This window comes from Pollicipes pollicipes, unplaced genomic scaffold (assembly GCF_011947565.3).
Source record: "Pollicipes pollicipes isolate AB1234 unplaced genomic scaffold, Ppol_2.1 Scaffold_7261;HRSCAF=8764_pilon_pilon_pilon, whole genome shotgun sequence".
Lineage (NCBI taxonomy): Eukaryota > Metazoa > Arthropoda > Thecostraca > Pollicipedomorpha > Pollicipedidae > Pollicipes > Pollicipes pollicipes.
The window spans coordinates 51,741,568-51,764,067 of record NW_023597054.1 but is presented as its reverse complement, the minus strand read 5'-3'; the positions used below and the strand labels follow the sequence as shown (position 1 = coordinate 51,764,067).

At 46.6% G+C, this 22,500-nt stretch overlaps 2 protein-coding genes across 2 annotated transcripts in view; both read right to left on the bottom strand.

Moving 5' to 3' along the window:
• LOC119111808 (uncharacterized) overlaps window positions 1-6,982 on the bottom strand; it is an 18,207-nt gene extending 11,225 nt beyond the window's left edge. The window contains exons 1-2 of the mRNA XM_037235630.1: window positions 5,652-6,982; window positions 1,824-2,145 (exon numbers count right to left, since the gene is read on the bottom strand). Coding sequence (XP_037091525.1) covers window positions 1,824-2,145; window positions 5,652-6,850 — 1,521 coding nt within the window. The 5' untranslated portion in view covers window positions 6,851-6,982. The remainder of the gene's footprint in view (window positions 1-1,823; window positions 2,146-5,651) is intronic.
• Window positions 3,576-22,500, bottom strand: part of LOC119111591 (uncharacterized) — a 20,895-nt gene continuing 1,970 nt past the window's right edge. The window contains exon 2 of the mRNA XM_037235400.1: window positions 3,576-5,610. The gene's annotated coding sequence lies outside the window, so the exon portion shown is untranslated. The remainder of the gene's footprint in view (window positions 5,611-22,500) is intronic.

The following is a 22,500-nucleotide window of genomic DNA, read 5'->3' as shown; positions in this document are numbered from 1 at the left end:
TCAGCAGTGGGTCTGGCTCTGAAGGTTGGTACAGCTATTGGCACAGCTGTCAGCCAGTATTCCCTGCCCATGATGCATAAATTGAGCAAGTGTTGTGCGAGGATGTGGCAATTTGTTTGACCTAAAACTTGCGATGACATTTGGTGTCGAAGGGTGTTCTGGGATCCAGGGTCCTTTTTAAAAGTTTGTCTGATATTCTAGGATCTTTGATTTTTTGGGAATTTTGTTGAGTGGTCTTCCAAGACCTGGGATCTTCTTCAAACTTTTGCTAGAGGGTTTCCTGAGCCTTGGACGTTGTTTGGCATCCAGGCATATGTCTGATCAAAGGTTACTTTATACCCCAGCAGTAAGCTGCTTGATGTGAGATGGTGCCGTTTGTATCTAACAAAAGTCTAGACTTTACGCAGGAACACAGTGATCCTGTCTTTTCTGCTCCGAATTGCATAGTCCACGCACAAATTAGACATCAACAATGCAATTATATGCTTGCTAATCTCTCGTAATTATTTATAAGGGCCAAAGACACGTAATATATACAACCAGCAGAATGAACGTGGGGGATCACGCCAACCAAACGGTCCATTCGTACCTGAAATGAAAATTTGCTAAGATTTGGAGTAGCTTGTGTGATGACCGGAGCCTTTGGGAAGTGGATTATATGTGTTCAAATGCCTTAACGGTCATGACACGGTGGTAATGGGCGGCATTATTTTGCTTAATACACGTGGCAGAAAGGAAGTACATAGTTCAAAATAACTTGATTTTGAACTATGCGCACGTCGATGTACGCAGCTGTGCGATGCACGATTACAGATAAAAATAACTCATGCATATCCAGTGTGAGCAAAGCAGGGAGATCCGGTAGCACCACGAAGAATGGCAACTGTTTCATTTTTTTTTTGGGGGGGGGGGGTTTGAAAGCAGACACCTACCTACCAGTAGGCAGTCGCGCACGTAGATAATCAGTTTGTCGCGACCGGTAATATAACAGGATATGGTCTCAGCTGAGGTTGTTTCCTAGTTGGTGTGCTCGACAGCGGAAACACACATGAGGTATACACCAGGTGAGATGGATGATTTATTCGGGAGTGGATGTCGCCCTGTGCTTGTGAACTGGGTGCTGCTGAAACTTTCCAAGTATCATGGGTAACTATATAATCGTGTACATGCCTTGAACTAATTTCAACCAGCAGCGATGTTGTACCCTTCGATGTGGTTACATATGTGAAAGATTGGCCCAAGTAATTCGGATACCATTAATAACACCATTGGCTTTGGTGATCGTACAAATTATACCAACAGCAGACAAGCCTTGTTAACAGTATCAAAGCAGCTGGTTGGTGCCAACTGATAACAGCATTGCATGCCGTTTGAAATTAATGAATGGTTTAAATTCAAGATGGATAACCTAATACGCCAAGTCTTAGATAGGAGCGTATTAACCGGCATTGATTTGACCAACTTTTGTAGTAAGCCAGACCCGGTCGGATTGGGTTGAGAAATCTGAAAAAGCGGATTGGTGGGTGCATTGGATCTGAACTGGCCGGACCGGACCAGACCGGATCCTAAAAATTCCATCCATGGTGTGTCCTAGCGTGACACCTTCATGAGCGACACTTTGCTTTGCATTGCAAGCGTGTCGGCCGGTGGCATTCAGACTTTGTTCATTTTCTCGCAATTTCCATACACTAGGCCTACGGCCTTGCCCCTGATCACCGTGAATCGTGTGCTTCCACCAAAGTGGCTGCGCTGAGGCCTCCCGGTGAGCACCAGTCATTCATAGAGCATGCGTGCGGCTTGATGCCCGAGGTTTCAGCACTGACCTGTGGCTGCCTGCTGGCCGGACGAGCCGTTGAAGACGACATCTGAGAGATCATGCAGGCGCTGGCGACGAACAGCACCACGTTCGTCGTCATGACGAGAAACACTGGTGCGAAGACGAACGCCAGGACCGCTCCGCGGTTGTTCAGCCAGCAGATCTCTCGGCCGAAGCGAGCCCAGAGGCTGTACGGCACGCTGTGTGACCCGTCAGCCAGCACGGCGACCGTCACCAGCGTCGCGCTGGCAGCGCACACGTACAGCGTGTAGAGGATGAACCGCTTCAAATGAGAGCCCCTGGAGACGGTCAGCTCGCTGCTCGCTTTCCTGAAGAACGCAGAAGCCATGCGTATTTACAGAGGTTCTGACTCATCTTCATTGTTCAAAATGCACTCTCATGGTTGCATCAGGAATTATCCTTTCAACTTCAAGCATACCGAAAGGCGGCATGAGCGTTGGGAAGCACAACTTGGCTCTGGTCTGAATACAAATTGAAATTGCTTGTGCATAGCGCTTTTGCATCTCCTTGAAAAAACAATGACGGAGAAGGTCGTCCACACACGCATGATTTAGTATATATTTACAGCGAGAAATTAACCTGTACAGCTGGCTTGTAAGGAAGGATATCATCGTTCTGCACATTTGTTTGCGCTGCACAAATTCGATTTCCCATGAAATCTCAGCAACTAAGCAATCCAGAAGCACTAAATTTACGGGTTGTATTGGCCTGTATGTAAACTCAGCCGTGTCAAAATTTGGGATTCCTAGATCATGACCTTCGGTTCAAACAAGGTCAAACTCAAGGTTGGTGTCTGAAATGCCCCCGGAACCTTGATACCTGCGTAAGTAAGAGGTCAGTGGTGCTTATTTAAGGTCAGTGATCTTATTTGACCTTCTGCAGGTCATGGTGACCAATATCATACAAGACTGCTTCGAGTCTTGTATTTAAGTAAGCGTTACAGTTTACGCTAGGAAGTATGTCACCAACCACAAGATTTTTAACTGGGTCATTGTAGGTCAGTGACCTATTCTGACATTAAAGAAGTCCGTGAAGATGTATAATGCGGTTCCTGTTATCTACAGACTCGAATTGAGCACCAGAAACTAATTCATACAGCAAGCTCTGGAGTGGTAAAACAGGTTGGTTTTGACCTTGGTCTTACCTTTTTACCTGACCCTGGGTCAATGGACTTTGCTAATTACATTGCTGTGTTGCCTAAGAAGCTATCTTGGGATGTATGGCTTCGTCTAGCACTCCGCCCTTGCATCAGATTGAACGATTCCCGAGAAATGGTCTCCTCTGAAGTGAAATGTTTTGCCTGACTGACCTCTACCGTAGGTCAGCGACCTTACAAGGTGCATCTAAATGTTGTTGCCACACGATCTGCTATTCAAGTATCCACAGTTAAACAAATGTTGGCGTGACTATGCCGGTTTTTTTGGAAACCATTCCAAAAACCTTTTTAAAATCAAATTGAACCCCCAAGGGTTTTTCCGAAATGGTTTCCGAACAGCGCGAAGTAGCCGCGCCAAATTTGCTTCAACTGTATTCAATTGAACAGAGAATCGTGTGGTATTAAAAAATTGGACGTACTCGGTAATGTCGTTGACCGACGGCAGGTCAAAGTCAGGCCATGAATTCAGCGAAGTCAATTTCGAGGGAATCGTTGCATCTGATGGAACAACGGAGGGTTAGACGAAGCCACACATCTCTGAGATGCTTTCCTAGGCAACACAACTGAATGATCAGATTCCTTTAACCTAGGGTCAGATAAAAAGGTCGAGACCAACCTGTTTTATTACTTTGAGGGCTGCTATGTAGGGTAGTTTCTGGTGGTCATTTCAAATTAATTGATGACAGAAACCGCATAAGACGTCTCCAACGGGCTTTTATAGGTCAGAATAGGTCACTGACCTAAAATGAGATTTGAGATCTCAGGGGCGTCAAATTGTCCCCCACCCCAGCGAAGGGTTTCCAACCGGCCACCCGGGCGCGTATCACTGCCCGACGTTAACATATCGTTATGAGCTTCCCTGCAGCCCTACGTCCGTCAACAACGAACAGCAACGATGTCCTACGACGGTCGGTGCCCGTCACTCGTCAATTAGTTCATTGCTGAGGCATGAGACAGGGGTAGGCATACAATCACTTATACTTAGCTTAGCCATGCGCCACTTATATCCGCGTACCACTATACCACTTAACGATATGTTTCGAATCCGGCCGTACTAAGAATTTATTTGTCATACCGACATTGTTTTGTTATCATGCAAACGAGGATTTCTTGGACATGATGTTGAAAGCTTGTTGTTATGGTGCGGCAGGATTTTAGTTGCATCTTTTTCTGCTGGACATACCGACCTTCCAGGTCGGTATGTCCAGTGAATCAAGAATTCTCTGCTGGTACCTCGCATACCAATAAGAGAATGCGGAAGTTTCCTAAGATTGAGGCTCATAGACACTTTAAGCCGTCATGTACGGCCGTGAGTCTAGTGCTAAATTTCTTCGAGTATTAGAGGGGACTGGAGCCTCCAACGTCATCCCCGCCCTTCATAACGCAACAGTTCCCGTATCTCTGTCTTTATTGGTAACCGTTTGTAAGTGTCCAGGCAGAGGAAACCTCGCAGTTAAAGGAAGTATATCACATCTGTATGGGGTTTTAAACTCATCTAGCTATTTTCAATATCATTCGGTGCATTCCGCAGCCTTGCCTTGTAAATACCTCAACAAATTCCTCTAGTTTCTGAGCTACGCTCCTGCGGAGATGTGCTGACTATTTCGGGCAGACCATTTCAATGTTACCCAGGTATCCACGACGTCAAAATCACGTCATTCAAATTCCATCATTTCATTAGCCATGCGACGATCCAGGCCAAGCAGGATATAATTGTTCAGGCAATTATATCTGGCGTTCGTGAGCACGATCTCTACATATATCGGCCGTCAATTGACTCTCAGTCAATGCTGTGCAAAATGCGATGACGCAATCAAACAATGACGTATTGAGGAGTATGCTTACGAAACATAGAAATCATGTTTTCTGGAGCAGCCTTTTCCACTTACAAGTGTACCAATAGTTATGAGTCAGCCTCTTTCATTATATGTGGCGGTTGCTTCAAAATCTTCAAATGTGGAACATTTTGTCATCAGCACCCACACTTATGCACGCTGATACCGTAGTTTACTTCCACACATATCTCACAGCTGATGTAAGGTCTCCACGGCCATTACGCTCTGAGGGAGAATTTTGCAACTGACTGCGGCCTTCAGGTAACAGGTGGTGCATCTGAGAGACACTCGGACTGGTGCATGTTTTGTACTCGATAGCCATCTGTCATATCAATTGATGTGAAGCCAATGGCACTTCATAATTATTGCTCTTTGCTAGTCCTGGCATATCGTTTTGGGATGGAGGAAGATGCTACCCTAGTTATCGCCATGCAACACGAAAGGTTGTACGCCAATGTTTTTTATAGACATGGTAGCTACCATCCACACGCCCCTTCCATTCCTGCCTTCGTATATATCATTGTACATGCCTCCTGAATCTGGATTTAAACCAAACTGAGACAATTTGTGGGTGTCAATAGATCAACTGATGTCTGCGCTTTTAGCGCAGGTTGGACCAGAAGCGGATTGTGAGGCATTTTACATGCGTGGCGCGAAAAGGCTGATGCAGGCTAAGGTCTCTGTACGAGCGCCAGTCTTTTCGTCATTTAGCGTAAAGTGAATTTTTGGTTTCTGTTTTTATCAACCGGTAGAGTGGACGCGGATCATGCGTTCATGCCCTGGTGTCGTGCGTCATGCTCTCATGCTCGCCAATATTACTCGCCTGAAGGTGTTGAAGACGTCGATCGCCATAACATTGACCCAGAAGAGTGCTGCTGCGAATGCGCTGAAAGCAACAATGGCCAGCAGAACACAGCCGTCGGTGCCGTAATCCTGCCACAATGCCGCCATGGAGCAGAGGTAGCCGATAAGCAGGCAGACGCACAAGGACGTCACACATTTTCCGGGCAGGTTCCGTGTTTCGGGCACTGCACAGAACGCCGCCAGATGCAGCAGGAGGCACAACACGGACGCTGTACGACATGCCACCAAGGCGTATGAAAAGGCGGTCTGGAACCTTTTAAGTTGGAAACGCGGGTCACAAAAGGCTAGCTGTCCGTCACTGAGCTCATAATAGCCGCGATCCAAGATCAGGTTATACGTCGGCACGTACGCGACGTCTTTGTCGCTGACCTGAAACTGGTACTCGTTTACGGTAACCTTGGGGCAGGTCAGGGAGCCGGTGGCGTTGGTGACGCCAGAGGAAACTGAGACTTCCCTGCAGATCTTGAAGAACGGGTCCCAGAGTCGGGCGCCGGTACAGACCCTGGCTGCTCCCACTGCGTTCATGCCCGACCGGGTGGTGATGTCGAGAAGAAAGACTGATGAATGCATGCGAGGACGCCTTCCCTCAGCAAAATTGTTGGTGACCGGCCAGTACATAATGTACTGTTGTGGTACATAGTTGCACAGGGCGCAGTGCGCGTTGCGGTACCTGATTCTGCCGTGATACATGTAGGCATTGTAAGCGGCGCACATTCGGGCGAGGTCTGGGTTGGTCCAGTTAGCCGCACAGCTGGAAATCTTGGGTTGACAGTTCCGCATCAAATGTTCTTTGTCGTTATTGCCCGAATGTAGGGAAATTACGCACGCATGAAACGTTCCGTTGTTTTCGTCCATCAGCTGCAATCCCCACTCTCCAGCAGGGTTCTGCAGTAAGTTCTCTTCAATGAAGATATCGGTGATATTGAGGGCGTCCTGGTGTTCTTTGGTCAGCGTCGGACAGGATATCGCCGGCGTCCAAAACACAGACCCTGCTAAGTCACCGTGGCATATGGCGCAGTAATAGTTGCTGTAGGTCATCCCGCTGGCGGGGCTTGTAACCGGTAAAGCCGCGAACGGATCCTCGGCGAACGCCGCGTTGCGAGCACACTGGCTTCGCACCGAGGTGTCCCGCCACTGGACCGGACACCGGGACACCATGTACACATACCCGAAATCTGGGGATCGCCTGCATGCCAAGTCGTTGCGGGGCAGGGCCTGTGGGCTCACATCCAGGCAACAATCTCCGTACAGCGCGCACTCCTCGTCGCAGGAGCACTCTGCGAGCTCCCGTATTACGGATGGGCATTTGTGCATCTCACTGCGCCACAGGTTGAGTGAGGCCAAGCTTGCGTCGATTATTGTCACGAGCTGGGCGTGCGCACGTGCCGCTGCCCGAAGGTTGGGCGGGGCGGCTACGATCGGCGCCGCCAGCAAGAGAAGCGCGGCCGCCGCCAGCATCGCCGCAACGACTGTGGTTGCGGCGGAGGGGTGACGCGCGTTCCTCCTCTGGGTTGGCAGAATGGCCTGCCCACGCCTCCGCTTCGCTGCCCTCGCCGCCGGAGCCAGACGCCGGATCACTGTGAAGGTAGGTCAAGTTTCAGCCCGGCGGCGGTTGGTCGGCCTCGCTATGTGACGTCAGCGCTGACCACCGTAACGTAACGATAGGTGGCAGAAACTAGGCCACGGGGCATCTCTTTAATGCGTCACCGGTTTGTAACCCGTTGCGGGACCAAGCGTCAGCCCCCGCCGCAGGCCTTCTGACGTGGCTGTCAGGTCAGCTAGGCACCCGTTACCACGGCCGGTGCTTGGAAGAGGACATTGGGTCATATACAAGGGGCCCCCGAACGGTTCGTGATGCACTGGAGGTGAGCTACGCGGCGTGCGCACCGTCAAGCTTCTAACCATGGAGGCATATAGGAGGAGAAACAGACGGAGGGCCATGGCAGAATGCATTGTACCTGTCGACCACCGATTGGCCGGACTCGCCCGTCCACTGAGAGCGTCGGGCTCAGCCAGTGTATAATTACCCTCCTTTGGAAAACCCCCAACCGAAAAATGACCTAATCTCCCAGGATCATGGAACTCACCTCCACCACTGGGTCACGAAGAGTCCAGCACCGTTCAGTTTGCCTAGATCAACATGCTTGATATAAACAATACAGGCTTTGGAGCTTCTGGAGTTCTTTGCTGACAGTTATCGATTTTCGATATGCCAAGAGGTACCGAATAAACGTCGTTAGCAAGCAAAGTTACGCTTCACGCTCTGCTGCCGATAAAAACTGAACAATTGTCATCATTCCACAGCACCTGGCACGCAAACGGAAACGGTAAAACGAAATCAAGCACTAACTTTCAGGATAATACCATACCTACGTAAGCTGTTCAGTGCGTTCGCGGGAAACATTATGCATAGAGAAAAGACGGTACAGGTGGCATTATTTCTCGTGGTATAACCAGAAGAAAAGAGAGATAGGGTACCGATAGGGGGATGCGGATAGAGGGATAGAAAAGAGAAAATATTTTTTCGGGGGGGGAGCTACGTGCCTTAAAGAAGACGAATATCAGAAGTGATATTCGTTTCAATCGTTCGAGGCATTGTTGTTGTTCGATGAGCAACTGATAGAAAGCCCTAAGCCAGCCCTGGTCCAAACTGATGACTTGTCCACATACCCTATTACAAACAAAATCCAGTGCGTAGATTTTAGTTAGGTGCTGGAAATGTACAAGATGTGTAATCATGTCGTAGAACTTAAGTTTCCATTAAACGTTTGACAGGCTCTCGTTTGTAAAAACATGAAGCAGATGCTACGACAGTAAAAACTTTGGAGTTTGAATTAGTATTATGTCATAACTTTCCCACGATTGTAAAGAGCGTGAATGCTGCATTACACTTGAAAGCATGCATCACTTTTCAGCAAACAGCCATCATGTTCTAAAGGAAACTCATACGAAAACCTGAACCTGCCCGAACAGTTTTTATTCCGGTAGATAAAAAACGCCACTGCTGACATAAATCCGCTGCAAAGCTACCAAATTAGACAAGTTTTCTTACTGTACTGTTGGGCAATCGCTGCTGTACACATACAATTGACAAATATAACACATATGTATTAAACGGCGAAGTGGTACGCGTGGAGAAGTAAGTGACGTTGACATATCAGCGAAGTGGAGCAGGACAAGAACGAGTCAGGGAGACGCAAAACAAAAACAAGTTGACAGGCATTGGGAATCATCTTTAAGAAAGCAACATACTGTCCAAGAAATCTGGCTTTTTGGGCATGGGCGTAATCACGACTCTGAGCTCGTGGGGACAATCGGGATTGAAAGACTGAGACTGGAATGTAAAGGAGACTACCTGTAATGATAATGACATTTTGAATTGGAAGTTTGCAATAAAATAAACATTCTACAGACAACATTGGCGGATTACACGCATGGGCATGCAGCAAATAAAGAAGGGATACAAATCATGTTTTTCGTCCCCCGATCTCCATGGAAGTCTCGCCATCACTGGGCGTGCCATGACAGCCAGAAGACAGGAAATGGAGGATAGGTGGCAATAGGACAGAACAGGACATGTTTGCGGCCGGGGCAGGATGAGAGAGGACAAGTTAGAACAGGATTGAGGAGAAGATAATAGCACAGGGTAGGAAAGGACAGGGCAAAACCTTGAAACGCATGAAACAGCAGTCGTTATCGGGACTTAATGTCGCGCTCAACTGCTGAGGCCATGACGTCGCTCGCCTCTCACCCTGGCAGAAAGGGAGGGCACCGCGAGAAATTGAACCCTGTTCCTCTGGTTTCCCAAACGTGTACGTGGTTAACGCAAAACGTGGTTAACGCAAACACTCAAGTACCAGTACACTGATCCAATGCACTACCGGCACCCTGGGTGTAGAACAGCAAGCAAAATAAGCTAGGACAGTAATGGGGATGGCATGAAGGGACATGACAGAAAAGAAGAGGGTGGCGGATTACAGCACACAATGACGATAGGCAAAAAGAAAATTGTCAAAATAAATTGCGAGGGATGTTTCTTTCATCCTCACACCAATTACAGTATGAACTTCGGCTACTGCCCCCCCCCCCCCCCGCCCCACCTTGCCTCTTCTTTCCACCCAGCATTGGCCAGTGTCGTCATCGCTCCACCTTCTACGCCCCTGCGTCCCCTGAATGTGGGGCACTCCGCGGCGATCTACGGCCAACGAGGGCGGTGGGCGGCAATCGACGTGGCTGTTCGATGGCAAACGGACGGGTGGTGTCGCATCGACCCCGCTGTAAGTCCGCTTTACTAAAAACGGCGAATCAGGGCGATGGTTATTCAGTTACTTGCGTTCTCTCCTCGAGGCCACCGGCCATGTTCATGTGCACCTGAGTACGCACACAATAAACTAATGACCTCAGGTTGCAGGGGTGTAGTTTCCTGCTTAGTAGTGATCCCCCACCTCCTACACTAAAACTCCAGTCTCCCCAATTTTGTGAAGAAAGTGAGCAAACCCGCGAAAAAGCGTTTGCTTGTGTACTTTTGAGGTGGGTCTCATAAATTTGAACTGCTCTTACCCCCACGCCAATACATTTTGCAAAATACGCCCCTGTCACGCTATCGGCACTGAGTGGCATCACTTATGTTGTGCCGCCTAACGCCGCGTACTAGACACACTCAAACATCAACGCAAATGTCTCGCCCATAGGGTTTACCTTTCTCTTCCCTCTCCCTTCCCCCCCCCCCATCCGAACTTTGAGAAGAGAACGTGCTAAATCTGTGCAAAAGCCTATTTGTTACCGTAATCTGGTGGTAGCTGGAGTAAATTTACACCATTCAGCTCACCTACACCATCTCATTTTGTGTTTTGTGAAGTTACACCCGTCCGTCTGTGGACGCTTGTTTTTGATGAGGCATTTAGGACTCGCTCAGTATTTTTTTTTTTGTCCCTACTCTCTTCACTGCTCCTCGCCATTATTGACCGTGATAGACAAGAACGTCTTGCATGTCAAACTTCGAGCACTCAGTATGAGGGGATCCTGTGGTGGTAATCTGACCAGAGCCGCACGCTTGACGGTACTTGAAGTTCGACTACATGAAATTCGCTCACCCCTTTCAAGACCCTTGGCTTCTGCTCTTCGACTTGGCTTCAATAATTCTGTGCTGCCACCGTGCTGTTGCGCTATTATCCTACGGCCCTGGCTGCCACCCCGTCGCCCACCCGTAAACAACTTAACGGGCAGCCAGTAGTGACCCTCCCACTATTCCATGCGACACGATGAACCATACATTAACAGCAAAAATAAGAAACGCAAGTCGCAGAAAAGTAGCCCACTCCCACGATTTTAGTACAGCAATATTCACCAGCAATATTCACGCAGGCTGGGAGTGGCAAAGGTCTAGCCCGAGGGATGAAGTCGAAGGCTCCACTTTCCGCTACTCACCTGACTAAGCAAGCTTGTTGCAGGTGGGTGATCGAAAAACAGATTCGCCATTTACGGGGTGAATGCGTACGTAATAGTCATAAAATATATATACACGTAGGACACCCAGCCACATGGTTCGTCAAATGCATCACGAAGAAGTATACTCTTCAAGAAAATGATGTCCTGTGAGCCTCTTCATGCAACTTTTCGTTGCCTCAAGAGCATCTGTTATGGGTAGTTTAAGTGACACGTTGGAATTCCAGAGACAGGGGCTAACCCACGTCGCCACACGACAATGATGGTTTTTTGGTGAGTTTTTCATGAAAGTGACATCTGTTTCTTGTGGTTACTCTAGGGATATCTACTAGCGTAAGCAGGGCATCCGTTGCAGCTCGCAGGTTCGAAGTAAGCCTCCTATGCACTAAGGAGATTAACTGCTGCTTTGCAACGTCCCTAATTTTAGTAACTCCACTTTTTAAAAATAGGATCGCAATGCGCCAGTATTTGTGGATTAGCAATAATTTGTATTGCTTAAGGCCTTGCACACGAACGTAAATATCCCACATGGATAAACGTCATGTAAACTGCAATCACACGCTTTGACATTTCTCTGGTAGGACTGTCATAACCTAAACTCCTCGTGACATTTGCAAACTGATGGAGGGAGAGGGAGCGGAAGGGAACCATGGCCGCTAATACGATACAGATAACACATTCTTCCTGGTTCTGGAATCAGGAACCAGGAACCAGCTACCGGGAAGAAAACTTGGAACTAGGCGCATGTCTGATAATGACTGCTGCGTTACATTGTGAATATGGATAGTCTGACAGCAAATAACTCATCATATCCAGTAAGGGACTGGCATCAAACTATTAGGCTGACCCAGGCTTAAGCGCAAGGTCACCCAATTGTGGAGCAGGCCGCTACCGACGGCACTGTTAAGACCGGGTGGCGCACGGAAGTGGAAAATGTACGGTCCATCGTGCATGAAAACGTTGACCCGGCGCGCCATGGGAGTTTGGCCCCTCTGGACAAAGGAGATCCCTCAGTACAACACAAAGAAGCTTTTGTTCTTTTGGTGCCAGACTGATCGAAATCGGCATGACAGTATTCGATGTACAGCCCTCCGAAGACGATGCCTTTAAAGACAATCCGCTGGTCGGAAAAGTGCCCCGCGGAGTACTTCTGGCGTCTAGTGGAATAGACAGTAGTTGTTTTTAGAAAGAAAACAAATATTTAAAAGGTTTGAAGGTTTTGGAGATCATCAAAGTGCTGGGATAAAAGGCCTGATACGTACTTTTGATATCCCTAGATCTCCTTAGCCTCTTAGACAAACGTTGGTGGCGTCGCTCTAGCACAGGAAGCTAGGCAAATAAATACGACTCCAATTTGGTTCTTCTCAAACATTTAATAATTGTGGACATGATTAAACCTATCAAAACGGTTTTTCAACTGTAATTATGGGCACCATATGGCCAAAAAGTCCGCGTGCTTCAAATCCCATATCACCACCACTGCTCGCCGAATTGTTTTGATACAGAAGGAAGAGACAATTTCGATTAAAAAAGGAAGTCATTTCCCCCAACGCATCGGGAGCGTCCGAGATTTTATCACTTCTGCACTTTGTCTTCGATAATAGCGACAGAGATCAAAATGTTTTCGTAATTGCAACCACAGTCCAACAGTATGGGTACCATGACGTCGCACTCAATGCCCGTAAATCCTTTATGCAGACCAGAATTTGGCAGAACTTTTGGCGGTACCACGAAGAGTCAAGTCCTAAAAATTGAGCATCGAACGAAAAAGCTACGACATAAGCCTTACATAACTCGGTCAGAATCTCCCAAGACGTGTTTTAATTCTTCTCCTTCCAGAACAAAAAAAAACCTGCATTCCAAATGAAGCACTGAGCTAAACATGTCACGCAGAGCTTAAGAATGATAACTTCCATATTCCAGTTCAGCTCTAAGGCTTTGCACGAAAGCTACTCAAGTCGTGGTAGCATTACCCACACTCGTTCTCCATAGGACCCGCGCTAAGTCCAAAACAACAGTTTTAACACAATTTTCTGAATGGCTCAGCATTTTGTTTTGAAGTAGCCGTTCCAACGGGAAAAATGCCAGCGCGCGCCCCGCTCACAGCAATGAAAGTAATAAGTTAATTTGTGTTGCCTTTTCTGACAAGCGCGTTATGTAATATTCGCAATACCCAAATTGGCCTACATTATTAGGCAATAAAAGACAATGCAATATGCAATAAAACGTAAAGAGTCGGAGACGCTCTAGTCAGACATATGCAGAATTAGGCCATTATCGGGAGAATTCAACCAAACGTTATAGCATGACTGGTCTTTAGCCTATGACGTTAAGCGCCCTCACCTTTTAAGTGCAATTTGACTTTGGGAACAGGGTTTTCTGGGATGCTCAGCTCGGCGCAAGACTGTGTTTACGAATCAGAGCATGCTATTTACAGAGCAGAGCAATACGACGCACATTTTCAAACGCCCACCAAAGCACTTCTACTCAGATGGCATACGCCGTCTGCTGTGAAACCACATATATTCATTGCTTTCCTGATGGAACCACAAACATTCATTGTTATTCGGATGGAATAATTGGGTGGGGCAATCGTCCTTGCCTAATATCTTGTGTGTGCGTAACGTTTTGACCAATTCATTTTCTAGCCGTCATCATGCATAACTGAGCCCTCAGGACTAAATGGCATTTGGCTGTCAGCCATGCACGCGCCATAAGCCGAACTTGCTCTTAGAATAGCTGGGATTCGAACCGGGGTCTTCTCATGAAGTCGAGCGCTTTACCACTGAGCTACTGGGGAAGGTGGTAAGGCGTATGGGGAAGCTCACGGGGAAGGTGGTACCACTAAGCCCGTGACTTTAAAGGGAAAGCGCTGGGCTCACAATCCTCGCAGGACCCCGGTTAGAATTTCACCATTCCGGGGAAATAAATCCGATTGCGGCACACGCATGGCTGAAAGCCACGCACCTCCCAGTCCTTCTCACGACTCATTAACACCTGTCGCCGCCGGATGAACTGGCCGAAACGTTATGTGCATACTAATACGGAACATGAGAACGATAGCCCGAACAAGTATTCTACCTCTGATACCAACAGCCCGTCGCATTGATTCCGTTCTGGCTACTGACCTCTCTCTCAAGCCCATAAATAGCAGAATGCATCTTGACTAGCATGCTTCAAGTGTACAGTGATCTGAATGTACGTGTTGGTCGATAGCTTTTTCTCTGTCATGCCACTCGTCATAACAAAATTTATGTATGTGTGTATATATATGTATATATATATATATATATATATATATATATATATATATATATATATATTTCCCCGGACCGGCCCGTCAGCGATCAGCACCAGGGAGCTAGAATCACTTTTAAACTAGGGTGCGAGTGAAAAATTACATCGCAAAAAACCGTGCGGGAGTGAAAAAATCATTTAACAAAGGATGGAACTTATGAGCTCGTGACTGATGCGTGAGCAAATAAAGACATCTATTTAAATTTGGCATTGACGTAATATCAGGAAACTGACCAAACTATTTTGTTTTTTAACATCTTAGGCCATTGAAGTGAAACAGAATACATAAACACGCGCCCGGGTTTGGGGGGGGGCAAATTGACCCCCCCCCCCCCCGAGGGCTATTCGCGAATGGCTTCTGGACGGCGCGGCGTAGCCGCGCCAAATTTTGCATGGCTGTAGAAAATTGCATAGCGGATCGCTTGACTACACATTTTACACATACCTTGCAAGGTCGCTGGCCTACGACAGGTCAAAGTCAGCCCATGGTTTCAGCGAAGGCAATTCCCAGGGAATCGTTCAATCTAATGCAACGGAGTGCTTGACGAAGACATATATCTCTGAGATGCTTTCTTAGACACCACAAATATTGACCGAGCAAATTCGTTGACCCAAGGTCAGGTATGATGGTCAGACCAGGGTCAAAACCAACCTGATATATAATTCCAGGGCTTGCTATATGGGATAGTTTCTGTTGCTCATTTCGCATTTCTTGACAGCAGAGACCGCATTATACATCTTCAGTTGACTTCTCAGAGGTCAGAACAGGCCATTGACCTAAGACGACCCGGGTCGAACTTTTTGTTTTAGGACCATATGCCTAGCGTAATCCTTGTCGCTTATTCAAATGCAAAACGCTGAGCAGTCTGGTATCATTTTGGTCACCATGACCTTCAAAAGGTCAAACAAGGTCAATGACCTCAAATGGGCTTGTGACCCTTTGCTTAGGGACAGTTGCCGAAGTTCTAGGGGCCCTTTGGAGACCAACCTGGAATTTGACCTTGTTTAACCTTATTCGACCTGAAGGTCATGACCTAGGAAGCTAAAACCTTAACCTACGTGAGTTCACGTATAGGTCAAGACACCCCGTAAATTTGGTGTCTCTAGCTTTCTTAGTTTCCCAGATCTCAGAGGGGGGCCAAATTGACCCCCCCTACCCGAGCGAAGGGTATCTAGCTGGCTAACCGGGCGCGCGTTAAAGCATAGTAATTTTATGACAGTATTATGATCATAACAAATTATTAACACCAATAATTAGATGTTGCACTTTTCAATTTCCTTCCGCAGCACTTTTAAAACAAAACAAAGCAAAGGAATTCAATGACAAAATAACAACAGAAAATTCAACAAGCATAAAACACTCCAACAAAATACCTTGGACTCCTACACATCAGCCCATCACCAAGCCAAACACAATAGATATACTTCTGGCTTCTGTTAAGATGGGGTCAGGGAAAACAAACATTTTGTCACTGTTTCTTACAAAATACCAATGCTTATTTCCATGAAAGTAGCCTCTGCCTAACCCAAAGAGGCCTCACATCATCTCATCCTGTGTAGCCTGTTTGTACCACAGCAGCAGTTGTGAGTTGCTGATTCTTGCACAATTCCTATTGCCACTTATCATGCACTTGACCAACTCAACCTAAGAGTAGCCCATATGATGAACATCATCTCAACTCACCAATCTGTTGACAGCAGCACCACTTGTGCTAAAGTCAAGGGCAATAATAGGTATGCTCCACAAAACAATCTGTCTTCTCCAAGAACAACACAACTTTTAGATGACCATCCCAGTATTGCTGCTTGCCTTTTCAGCTGCAGCAAATGCATCCATTTGGGCTTGTTTATTCATATTTAATGACAAAGTTTGTGATGTTGGCTTCACATTTAAATGGGGTGGTCTGACTCTTTGTTACATATCAATACTTAACTCACATTATAATTGATATGCAGCTTAGAGTGTCACTGTGTTAAAAATGTAGTGCATATATACAGCACAGTCATTTGCAAACCATGACAACTACAGAAAACATCTGGTTAAAGCACCATGAGAGACCACATTAAGACATTTGGGCAAATAACCAAGAATATGGAACAAAATAAGCCCATTGCACGCCTCGTGGCATCATAATTTCTTTTATGGCAAAAATCGGTGCATTAAAACAAAAAAATGGCTAACTCTGATTACCAATCATGTGTTGAAAGCAGGCAAGGTAAGCAATTACTTGGTCCACAGGAGACTTACTGGCTTATTCCTGCTCCTCCAAAAGCAAAAACTCAGTACCTTTTGCATGGTCTGCTGGCAGACAGTCATCCGACTCACCGCCAACTACAAATATCAATCATGCCCACCAGCCTTCCATATTAAAATGCGAAAGAAGTAAGAAGTGTGCATGATAATCATCTCCAGAGGGCAGAATTTCGCCAACGAGCACTTCTGTATTAGCTGCGTCAGGTGTGTCCCAACGCTCTGCATGGTGCCATTCCAATAGCCTTGCCAGGTAGCCTGGCCAGACACTCGAAAAGCTTGGATTTACCATTATTGAGCACCGGCATGAACCAAGAACACGGTTAACCGAAGGTTTGGGAGCAAAAATGACGGCAAAAATAAGTTTCGTGCTTCAAATTGTCTTCTTCATTCCCTGCAAATTATTCACGCTTGGGTGCATATCAAACATGTTTGGGCGGCAGGCGAATTGATACAATTTATGTATGAAACACGTACAAGTTTGCTGTTAGAGCATCCCGCAGAGAAATTGATCAAAATTTTAAGCAGCAGATGGTACCTCAAAAGGCAATCGAAAAAGAAGGAAGAATAAAGTGGTATGGCACTGGCATGATACCAAGAAAAAATAAAAGTAGCTAAATAAATATAAAGACTGGTACTTTTCTCGCAACATGTTGTTATCAGCTCATTTGACTTAAAACCTGTTAATACAAGTGCTCAAATGCTGATATTCATTTTGAAAGTTTAATTTATAAGACATTTCTTGAACTTTTCACTCATGCATTTCCGGAGTGATGCAATCTAGTGGTCAAAATTCCTCGGGAAAAAAGAAATACGTGGAGTAAAATTCTCTACCTGGCCTTGCTGGTGTTTACACCAGGCTCCGCTTTCGTGGTGTTGTGGTGAGATAAAAAAAAATAGGGGACGCGTGAAAACCTTGCATTTGGCGCACAGCTGCAGTTTGTCGTGCATTTTGTAGACAAACCAAACTTAATGCGTGCAAGTGGCTGGGGTCGCTGGGGTTTCTTGGGCTTGGAGGTACCAGACCGCCCTTGCTCTGTGCATGCATAGACATGATTCAGATGTAGGTGAGGCATGACATAGCCATAGGTGTCCAGGTTTTACGGAGCCTCGTTTATGCTTGGTGGTTTCAATTGAGCTCGGTTTTGGATGGCATCTAAAAACCTCAGAAAGGGAAATAGGGGTTTGGCATGTGCGATTAGGCAATGTCAGGCAGGAGTGAACAAATCACATAAAATATGGGGAAATGGAGTGAAAAATTGTTCCTCATAGAGTGTTGCTTTATACTCAAAGTCGGCAATTCTAGGGCACTGATTCAGCACTCACCACTGTCAGGAACGCTCCGATGCGCCGCGTGCGCTGATAACTGGTCTGGCGCCGCTGGCGCCAGTCACTCGTTCGACCGCGCGCTTATCCGCTCGTCCGCATACTGCGTGGGTGAAGCGTCGCAGGGCGGGGCTGCCCGGCAACGTGGTGTGCGGCGCAGAGGAGAACGGGGGGTCCCACGGCAGCCGACGTCCGAACTAAGCCAAATGTCAACTGCAGTCCGTCTTGTAAACATACCGTCCCGTGACGTCAGTAAACATACCGTCCCGTGACGTCGTCTGGATACGTGCTGTGGTTGGCTCCGTGGAATGCAGGGTCATGCAAGTTCAATGCGTCACCCACGTGAGACGCTACCGCACAAAATGTGCGAATGAGATTCACGCTGCTGGGACGAAACTTGGAGTGACAGGTGCTTCCGTGCATTGTCTTCTAAATATGAGTGCACGAATCATTGCCTGACATGCTAGCTAGTATTTTTGTTTTCACTACGTTTGCTAAAAACACACTGATGTTCGACCTCCACCTCTCCCTCATATCAAGACGAGCGCTAATCAGCTTAATCTGCCAACCTGCTATCTCCGCGCTGATATGATAATCTACGGACTGGACCAGAACCGGCCGCCAGCCTTTACCTTATAAACAAACGAATGAGCACACTTGCAAATCCAGCTAGGCAATGAAACATGCATACATACGGTCGGTCGCACAAATATGGCCGGCGACATGACGGCGCCACCGTCCAAGCGCAGCGCACTTTTGCAGCAGTGCCCGGGTCCGATTGGCACGTGGCATGGGTGGGGTGAGAGGGATGACCGGCTCCCATCGCTCCCGCCATGGCGCGCAGCCAGGAATTTCGCTCCGGGAGACGTTGGCTGTCCGGAACCCTTTCCGAAGTGCCCCCTCTCCCAAGCTGGAAGGGTGCTAGCGGCACGAGGTCAAAACCTAGTCGTGTGGGTCACCAATAGGTGGCGCCAACGATGTTCTGTGTGGCATTGTGCGCCAGGTGAGAAATGTGTGCATCCCCACAGCTTCGCTGCTCTGTTTATGTTAGGTAATGATATTAGTGACATGCCTGTCACAGAACGGTTGACAGTATGACCATTGTTTGGCCGCTATTGACATATTGACTACCGGAACTAGGCAGATGTTTGCTACTGTCAAGTGTGGTAGTGAAACCGAGCCATATCGCTAATATTGTATGATTATTATATAATACAATATAATATATATAATATATATATATATAATATATATATATATATACTAACATAATATCAAATTTACTCCTTATATCGCTGTGACACCACGGACGGTGAGCGTCGCCAAGGTGGGGTGGCGCTGTACATCAGTCAAGAATTAATACACACGCCACTCACTCTTAACACACCTCTTCAGGCTGTTGCATGTTCAGTTCGACTGCATGGCCGTACCATCGAAATATGCTCAATATACATTACACCAAATTATAATAATACGGAGCTCTTACGGCAACTTGACCAACTCGTTGCTCAATTTCAAAACTCTTTTCTCATCCTCGGCGATCTCAACGCTCACAGTCCAGCTTGGAGTAACGGCACCCAAGCCGTTGATCGCCGAGGACATTTGGTTGAAGATTTTATTGATACGCACAACTTAGTCCTGCTAAACAAAGGCAATAATACTCATCACCACTTACCCACTGGTACAGAACAGCTATCGACCTGTCGCTGTGCTCTCCCTCAATAGCGGCATACTTTGATTGGACTGTTGAGGGAGATATACACGACAGCGACCATTTTCCAAGTAAACTTTACACCACTTTTGACGCAACCGCTGACGAAGTTTTGCGATCCATACCCCGCTGGAATTTACGAAAAGCAGACTGGGCCAAATTTCAAGAATTGTGTTGTGTGAACCGAAACTGTTACGAATCACCAGAGCAGGGTGTTGGCCTTATTACACATATTATTCATGCTGCAGCGACCGCGACAATTCCACTGACTAAAACCCCATCACGCCGCATCCCAGCACCATGGCGGACGACTGAAGTTAAGAACGCTATTGCACGTCGGAAACGTGCTTTCCGCTTCTTTCGTCGCCACTATGATGTACCTCATTTTCTTACCCAAAAATATGAGCGTGCTCGAACCAGACGAATTATAAGGAAAGCCAAACGTCATTCTTGGCAGGCACACATCCAGCAGTTCACTGCTGCTACTCCTCTGAGCCAGCTATGGGGACTGGTTTGAGCACTTTCCGGAAAACGCACCTCTATTTCCTTGCCCACTTTACGCATTAATAACCAAATCATTTCGGCAACACCTCTTATCACCAATGCTCTTGCTGAAAGTCTCTCAGTGTAGCTCATCCGGAAATTACCAACCAGGATTTGTGGAAACTTCGCAAGCCCGTTTTCGTTTACATACTAATTGTTCTTCTTCCGATAACACCGAAGATTAATTTACCATTCTCATTTCTGGAACTAAAAGGCCATAAAATCCGCCGGCAACCTCAGTAGGTCATGATCAGTTACACTATTCTTTTTTTCGTAATCTTTCAGAAGATATGCTTCGTTTTATATTGGCAGTTTTAATGATTTGTGGTCAACCCATGTCTTTCCTGACGCCTGGAAATACACCATCATTATTCCACTTGCAAAGCCAGGAAAAGACACCAAAGATCCATCAAATTATCGTCCCATTGCACTTACCAGCTGTCTAGGAAAACTTTTTGAGCGGATGGTGGTGAAGCGAATCTCTTGCATTGTAGAACGAGACTGGCTGCTTACAAAAAATCAATGTGGTTTCCGACACAATCGTAGCACAATAGACCATGTCATCAGACTTGAAACTGACATCAGACATTCTTTTAAACATCGACACCACACAACTGCCGTATTCCTGGATATTAGCCGAGCCTACGACATGGTCTTTAAACCTGCACTAATTTTCAAGCCCCATCAGTTAGGGTTTAAAGGCCATTTGGAACATTATCTTATTGGGTTTCTTTCCGGCATCAGACCATTTCGTGTGAGATGCAGTTCAGCCGTTTCCGACACTCCCCATCTGGAAAACGGCCTCCCACAAGGAAGCCGTATCTCACCAATTCTCTTTAATTTTATGATAAACGATTTATTTGACTCATTACCAGCGGGCATTTGCTCTTCACTTTTCGCGGATGATAGCGTGATCTGGTGCTCAGACGCTGAATATGACCATTTGCTGTCACGGCTCCAAGCCGCCCTAAACAAGGTGCAGCAGTGGTCAGAGCGATACGGGTTCCGTTTCTCCGCTCCCAAATCTGCAGTTATGATTTTCAGCAAAAATATGCGTGGTACTCCCAATTTTCGGCTTCGACTAGATGAACATTACATTCCTTTTGTTTCGTCTTTCAAATTTCTTGGCATCGTACTTGACCCCAGATTATCGATGCGACAGCACGTGGAGCATGTTCGCTCCAAATGCCTTAAACGACTAAATTTCTTTAGATGCATTTCTGGGTCAAGATACGGTGCCGACCGCCAATCGTTATTACGTCTATACAAACCCTTAGTTCTTCCCATCATTGAATATGGCTCCGTGGTATATGCAGGAGGCAGCCAACATACTCTCAAACCGCTGTCCACCATACAAAATATGTTTTTGCGAGTTGCCCAAGGAGCTCTGCGTACTTCCTAGATTTCAGCGCTTGAAGCGGACGCTCACGTTATGCCTCTTGCCCTCCGACGAATGGAACACACATTGAGATACATAACAGAAGTGCGACGAAATCCCAGTCACCCAGCTTTTGAATCCATGCATATCTTACCTCACATTCACCATAACTACGTAGGACCGGCAGAACGTCGCTCAGGACTTACAATAGCATCTCGAACCACTGTCTACTGTACCACTCTTCAGTTTGCTTTACCGCATTCTTCCGTTCCACCTGCTTTAATAGTACCACCATGGCAGTTGACCCTTCGGAAAGTTTTGTTTCTTTTTGATGATCCCAAACGCATTTTCAAAGTTATGTTCAACAAACATTTAATCGTCTAATTTCAAAAATCAAAATAGCAGCTTTATTTACACCAATGGCTCCAAGGCCAATAACACACCGGATGTGCAGTTATTTGCACTGAGCATTACTATAAAAATTGTCGGTTACCAGATGGCACGTCAGTATATTTGGCTGAATTATTTGCTCTTTCCTTGCATGGCAACACATTCAACAACACACCCATACAACGGAGACGATAGTGATTTGTTCGGATTCAAAGACAGCTATACAATCTCTTATTGACCCAGACTTCACACACCACCTCATTGTTAAAATCGTCAATCTCTATTATATATTACACACACAGGATATGAATATCAAATTTCTATGGATTCCAGGACATACAGGCATCATGGGCCATGGATGAACGGGCTGACCAACTAGCCAAGGAAGCTTTGACAGACCCTCACATCATGGAGATCTCTGTTGATCATGCATCTACAAAACCATTCCATTCGCACAATGACAAAAC